This window comes from Propithecus coquereli, unplaced genomic scaffold, assembly GCF_000956105.1.
Source record: "Propithecus coquereli isolate 6110/MARCELLA unplaced genomic scaffold, Pcoq_1.0 Scaffold34, whole genome shotgun sequence".
NCBI lineage: Eukaryota > Metazoa > Chordata > Mammalia > Primates > Indriidae > Propithecus > Propithecus coquereli.
In genome coordinates, this window is record NW_012149063.1 from 4739847 (window position 1) to 4747099 (window position 7253).

At 39.8% G+C, this 7253-nt stretch overlaps 1 protein-coding gene across 7 annotated transcripts in view; it reads left to right on the top strand.

Moving 5' to 3' along the window:
* The first annotated feature begins 4006 nt into the window (after positions 1 to 4006).
* The window catches only part of DYNC1I2 (dynein, cytoplasmic 1, intermediate chain 2), a 61685-nt gene continuing 58438 nt past the window's right edge, over positions 4007 to 7253 (top strand). For 4 of the 7 annotated variants that reach the window (XM_012650761.1, XM_012650755.1, XM_012650758.1 and 1 more), the window contains exons 1-2: positions 4007 to 4222; positions 6424 to 6540. In XM_012650761.1, the coding sequence (XP_012506215.1) occupies positions 6433 to 6540 (108 nt within the window). In that variant the 5' untranslated portion in view covers positions 4007 to 4222; positions 6424 to 6432. Of the gene's footprint in view, positions 4223 to 4268; positions 4466 to 6423; positions 6541 to 7253 lie in introns of those variants that run through there. The other 3 variants (XM_012650754.1, XM_012650756.1, XM_012650759.1) reach the window with 1 other exon arrangement.

Sequence of the window (7253 nt, forward strand, 5' to 3'; positions counted from 1 at the left end):
TTTTCATCAGTTGTGGAAAATTGTCTCTTCAGATATTGCCTCTGCTCCATTCTCTCTCCATTTACCTTCTAGAACTTCATTAGATGCTTATTAGACCTTCTTCTTCTATCCTCCATGTCTCTAAATCTTTCTTACATATTGTCTTTTTGTATCTCTACTCTGCATTCTGGCTAATTTCTTTAGTATAATCTTTCAATATACAGCTTTTCTCTTTCAGACCTGCCCCTAATATTTCTAGGACCCTGGGCAAGAGTACAAATGGAAGGCTACATACTGTATAGACATAATTAAAAAGAAATCAAGCTAACAAAGAATTAAATAAAATATATTCCATCCTCCTGCCTTGACAGAGGCCATGTTTGAATTTAAAATTTTTGGATACCTAAGCTTTGACCGACAATGTAGTGGCACAACAAGAGCTGATTTTTAACTGCCAGCCTCAGGGCCCTCTCTTTGCATCTTCAGCTCAGCACCACCCTGCAAAGGTCACTGAGTATACACATTTATATATACCCAACCTACAAATCCAAGTTCCATCCACAGGTCCCACAAGAGCCAATTCTTAGCCCTCCCTGGGGGTATAGTCTACCCTCAGGATAGACCTAGGGAAGAGGTCTGCATAAGGAACTGGAAGCAGGTTTAGGGCCATTGAGCTGGGAATTTCAGGGTCCCTGGTGCCAGGAATGTGGTCTAGGAGGGATACTGACTCCATGTGATTGGCCATATCCTTAGCCATGCAGAGTCTTTGTGGCTGGATGAGGGGCAGAGCAGACTCCAAAGTGCAGGGCCAGAGACTGGGCCTCTCTTGCCTAGGTCTAGGGGCAGTGCTGCTTTCTTTAGCTATCTTCAATTTATCTGTTGAGTTTTTAATTTCAGCTAATCTGTTATTTATTTCTAGAAGTTCTAGTTGGTTCTTTTTCAAATATGCCATTTCATTCCTATTTTAGTTTCTCCTTTTATTTTTCAACATGTTAATCATATTTATTTTATTTTCTATCTCTGATAATTCTAAAACTTAAGTCTTTGTGGATCTTATTCTGCTGTCTGGTTGGTTGATTGGCCCTTGCTTTGGTGCCTTATTTCTTCATGTATTTTATGATTTTTGAGCTCATATTTATCTATGCAGAATTCTTCAAAGCCTGGAATGAGAATGGGTTCCTCAAAAAATGATACGTATTTGCTTCTCCCAGGCACTGGAGGGCATGAAAAGTCTGCAACAACTTTAAACCAAATTTTCGGCCTCTGATTTTATAAACCATCCGGGTACTGAAATTTCAGGATACAGATTCATCATGTTAGCGCCTGCTTGTGATTGCAAATTCTCAGGGGAGATCTGCCTCCTTCCCATCCCACTCAGTGCCAAGTTTGTTGGGCAATTTTCCGGAAGGTGGGAGATGGTGGTGGATTTATTACATCAAAGATTTATAGGGAAGTTTCCTTTTAAAATCCAGTTTAGTGTAGGTCTTTGGCTTTGTCTCTTGTGCTCTGACCCTATAAGGCTGTGAAAGTTCACCAGGTTAGGCAGATACCCTCTAGGTTCCCACCTTCCTTTGTCCTAAGTATTCCTTACTTTCTTGCCAACTCATTGAAGCAAGAAGAAAGGTGTGTTTTATCCAGTATATTTAGTGGTTTTTAGTGGGAAGGTCAGTTGGGGTACCTAGTCTGTTTTATTGCTGTAAAAGTCTTACATAATTGTAACATTTCTCCAATCCATCTGCTTTTCTTAATTCCCACTGATAATGCATAACTTCATGCACTTAGAATTGCTGGCTCCATCCAAAAGTCTTCTAACTGCATTCCCTGCTTCTGGGCTATACCCTGCCTGTTCTCTCCATTTCTCATCCCCCCAAGCCAGCTGTATCAGTAAGTCTCAGCAAGAAACAGAATTTACATCTGGCAGGAGGTTTTGTCATAAAGGGATGAAGCTGTTGCTTGAGGTGTGACATCAAAAGAGGGAAGGAGTGGGGAAGAAATGCCTCAACTTCACTTTCTACCTGCCTTCTGGTATCTTTGCTTAGGCCTTTCTTAGGTCAAACCCAAATACAAGGCAGTCCTTAAAGAAGCTGAGCAAAGAACTCCCAGAGGCATAGACCTTAGCAGAGAAGGGCAGGAAATGAATCTGGGGGACAAAGAGAAAATAATCAGCACCTCAGGATTTCTCCAGACTATTTTTAAAGGCCAACTGTCTAAAATGCAAACCTTATCATATTATCCTCCCACTTAAAATATGTCAGTGGATTCACATCATCTGTGGGAATAAGTCTAAACAGGGATGTGTGACCTTGCCCCGGCTTCACTCCCCAGTTCTTGTCTTAGCCTATGGTCATTCTGGAGTATTTCTAGATTCTCCAGTATCCCATGCTCTCACACCTCTGCACTTTGGCCATATTCTTTCCTCTTCCCAAGGCATCTTTTTGCATTTTCTTTGCTTGGTTAACTTCTACTCAACCTTTCAGATTCAAAGATTTAACTCTGGAATCACCTCCTCCTGAAAGTTTCCTGAAAAGTTTTTCCAGGTGTTTCTATCATTTTCTTACTTAATCCCATCATAATACAGATGCTCCTCAACTTACATCATGATAAACTCATCAAAAGTCAAAACTATCATATGTCAAAAATGAATTTAATACTTTGATAAACCCATCAAAAAGCCTTAAGTCAAACCATTGTAAGTCAGAGAGCATCTGTACTTAGTTGAGTTAAGTGCCCTTTCTCCCTTGAGAGGAAAGATATGCATTTAGCTCTTATATATAACATCCAGCACCATTTCTGGCAGATGGTAAGCAATCAATAACAATTTTTTCAAATGAATCAATGAAAACTAAATATTAGGAAAACAAATAGTATAGTTATAAAGCCCTTTGGAATTTTAGGTTATGGGGGAAAGTCTTAAAACTTGAAGGATTATCTTTCTTAAATTCATTTCTGAGATACTTATTTTGTATACTGTATTGGCAGAGAAAGATAAGAAAAAGACCACAAGCCTAAGGACTCAGACTTTGAATCCTAAAGGTTAATCCTAAATTTGGGCAATGTCTAGGATACTAGAAAAGTCAGTTTTTTAGAACATAGGAAAGAGATTGTTTTGGTATTAGCTTTGGTTCTTGCCAAATAATGCTTTAAATTATTTAAATAAACTTTAAAAATGTGTATTAATCTTACATGTCTGGTAAATTCATATTACAGTAACTTTTGCTTTCATTGTATATTAAAAATCTATAACCCATGGAAACAGTCTTGCTTGGTTCAGATTCCAATAACATAAAACGCTTTTTTTTTTTTTTTGAGACAGAATCTCACTCCGTTGCCCTGAATAGAGTGCCGTGGCATCAGCCTAGCTCACAGCAACCTCAAACTCCTGGGCTCAAGTGATCCTCCTGCCTCAGCCTCCCGAGTAGCTGGGACTACAGGTGTTTGCCACCACTACTGGCTAATTTTTCTATTTTTAGTAGAGACGAGGTCTGGTTCTTGCTCAGGCTGGTCTCTAACTGTTGAGCTCAAGTGATCCTCCTGCCTTGGCCTCCCAGAGTGCTAGGATTACAGGCATGAGCCACCACGCCCAGCTTTAAATGCATTCTTTCCAAAAGCTCTGAGAGAAAACCGAAATACTACCACAAGGCAACAAAATACTAGAGAATTATTTGCTGTGCTGATTAACATATTTTATTTACATTTTGCCTAAGATGCCATATGAAGCCTCTATAAAGCATTTTTTCTAAAACTGACATATATATATAATGTATCTTTCCTAAAACGTGTCCTTCACCAAATGTGCAGAGTAATTCACAGGTTCACCACTGCAAAATAGCCCTTCTGAAAATTCTGCCAATGTGGGTTAAAGATCTTACGATATAACACATAAAACATTGTGAGCATTGACCAACGGGCAAGAAAAAATTAAACAGAAGTTTCTCATCACGATCTCGAAAGAAGGCCTTGAAGTGGGAAATCGATAGGCCAGGACACACTACATATCCCAGCATACCGTGCGACTACCAATGACCACAATTCCCAGAAGGCACTGCTCGCCGCACTCAGGTTTCCCTTGTTGCTGGGGCTTGTAGTTCTCGTTCGTGTCAGCTGAGAAGGCGAGGTGGGTAATTGCATATCCAGCCCGAGGATATAAGGCGTAGTTTTCCAGTTTTCGGCAGAGCAGAAAAACTTCAGACTCCTAGGCTGGCTGGGTTCTTTGTCTTATCTGTTGGCTTCTGGTTTACAACAGGTAAGTCACGGAGGAGCTACAATTTCCTTCAGCAGGGCCCCACCCCTTATTTCTGGGAGAGACTCCGTTCTGGTAAGTCATTTGTCCCTTAGCTCTCGCCGTAGCAGCCACCGCCCATCCCTCTTTGTGTGCTTCGGGAAACCGCGGAGCTAGTGGTGGCCACAGTTGGCGTTGGGGGATTAGGCGAGGGACGTTATCGGGAAATTTCAGGCGGGAGAACTTCCCTATCCCGCCACCTGACAGGTGGGTTGAGTGTTTTTCCCTCAAGGCCCTCCTCCCTGCTGTGTCCCACGTTGGGACTCGAAGGGCAGCTTGGCAGTTCCTGCTGACAGCGCCGCCCGGCCCGGCTTTGGGGAGGAGAGGCATGGGGAACCAGGTGTGGTGACTCAGTGCGGCCTGGGGAAAGGAGTCCGCTCCCTTCCCTTCTTGACTCTCCAGAGGCGGCCTGCAGAGCCTTGAGACTTGTTTGGCGGCCACTGGCCTCTTTCCCTGACGCCCAGGCCTGGACCGCGCCCTCTTGGCGGTGATCTCAGGGGAGAAAGTGATTCCTTTTCGCTTTGCTCCATTTAAAAATAAAAGTCATTACTTACTTGCATTGATAGCGTTTCCCTTCGCTTTGTGTGTGTTAGAAAGTCCTCAGATAAGGAGATGGTTGCACAAAACTCTAGAGACTTTCCCGGAGTTTTAAGAAACTGAACATGTCAGTCACGGAGGCTCTGGTCTCTCTGAGGATGAGAGGGTTGGTCAGCTCTAGTTCAGCTGGTCAAACTTCGTTCTTAGGTTTTGACTTAAAATGCACTTACTCTAATATCAGTTATTGTTGATATCTATTTTACAGTTGACGCTGAACAAAAAATAATGTGTCTAGCTTAGCATACAGTATGGAAGTTCTCTTCAACAGCTATTAGTATGGAGCTTTTGAGAGGTGTAGAAAGGGCGGAATAAGAAACACGTTCTCTTGTTTTTTAGTTTGTTCGAATGAATCTTGGTAGATGTCGTATGTATATAAGGGTCTGCCACGTCAACTTTTCAGTGTTTTTGTATATTTGAAATTATCAACTAGCATGCCAGTCTTTATGGAGCATTGCAGCTGAAATTTCCTTTATTTATTTATTAGTAGGTGGAGTTTTCCTCTTGAGTAACTTACCTTTATTATGATTTAATAATTGTGCTGTTTAAGAGATTCCTTTTAAATACAGTTTCCCAGAGGTTATTCTCCTAGTTTTCTTGATCAAAAGCATTTAATACTTTAATTGTACAGAGACATTGAGAAAGATTGATCATTATAATAATCATATGAAGAAGGTAACAAGTTCCTGGTGCCTACTTTATGCTCAGCTGCTAGGCTACTTTTTCAATGAAAAAAAAAACCCTAATTCATTACTTCTTCCTAAAACTGAGGATGAAGTAGTGTTTATGTAATTGTTTTTTGAAGCTCTGTAATTCTGTCTACCTTATCCATTATTCATTTAGCCAGTATCAATTTAACATTAAGGTCACCGTGCCAGATGCTGTGAAGGCAACAAAAATGACAAAAACACAGTCTCTGATTTCAAGTAGATTACAGTCTAACAGTGAAGGTTTCAGATGTGTTCACAAATGTGCTAAAAATACCACAAGAGGTGCAGTTAAGGTGTTATTGTAGAGAAATAAGTCATTTGGTTTGATAGTTAATAATGGTAACTGTTATATTTTGCTTGTCTTTAATATTACTACTTCCATGGCACTTTTTAGAATTTACAGGAAAAAGAAAAAAGTAGAATTTACAGGAATTTTCGTTTGACCTCATTGCTTTTATCAAGTTTCTAAGACTGAATGCAAAACTTCTTAGTGCCAACCCACGTCTTCTGTTTTAAGAGCTAGTTTTGACCTTTATCTCCAGTGCCCTAATATATTGTCATGAAAAACATTGAGACAGTGTGTTCAATTTGGGCATATGAACATTAAAGCACTTACTATGTGCTAGTTGTTATGCTTAGCCTTGAGTAATATTTATTTCTTATATGCGTTTGTTTATAATTTTTTCAACTCAGTAATATATATATGCTTCCATTATTTTAAAAGTAGGGTTTATGTGGTCTTTAGATAGCACTGAACTACATAGCCTCATGGGACAGTTCTCTTCTTGAAGCACTCATTTTTTAAAAGTGGTCTGCTTTTACCAATCTAATGATTATTTTAAATGATTTTCTGTTCTTAAGGTCACAAACATGTCGGACAAAAGTGAATTAAAGGCTGAGTTGGAACGTAAGAAGCAGCGATTGGCCCAAATCAGAGAGGAAAAGAAGAGAAAAGAAGAAGAAAGGAAAAAAAAAGAAGTATGTTTGATTTTTTTTTTTTTTTAAATAAACTTAATGTAAAATAATTGGGCTTTATTCCAAGTACTTATATATACTTTTATGTAATAATTTCAGGATAGTAAAAATCTAGCAGTTGTGGCCAGGCGCAGTGGCTCATGCCTGCAATCCTAGCACTCTGGGAGGCTGAGGCAAGAGGATCGCTTGAGCTGAGGAGTTTGAGGTTGCAGTGAGCTACGATGACAGTCTCAAAAAAAAAATTATAACAATGTGACCACGAATATTTACCATAAGTAAATCTTACTTTAAAGAAGACAGATAACTGAAAATGACAAAACTGGTAAATTAAAATATGTTCATTTTTACTGAGTAAAAATATTTCATATAGATTGATGCATTTCTAAGATTTGATTTATAAAAGTTCAATTTACATAGTCTTCTAGGAATATATTAAATAAAGTAAGGGGCATCTGTATTGTTATAGCTCATTAAGATATGGCATACAGGCCGGGCGCGTTGGCCCACGCCTGTAATCCTAGCACTCTGGGAGGCAGAGGCAGGTGGATCGCTCAAGGTCAGGAGTTCAAGACCAGCCTGAGCAAGAGCAAGACCCTGCCTCTACTAAAAAATAGAAAGAAATGATCTGGACAACTAAAAATATGTATATATATAGAAAAAATTAGCCGGGCATGGTGGCACATGCCTGTAGTCCCAGCTACTCAGGAGGCTGAGGC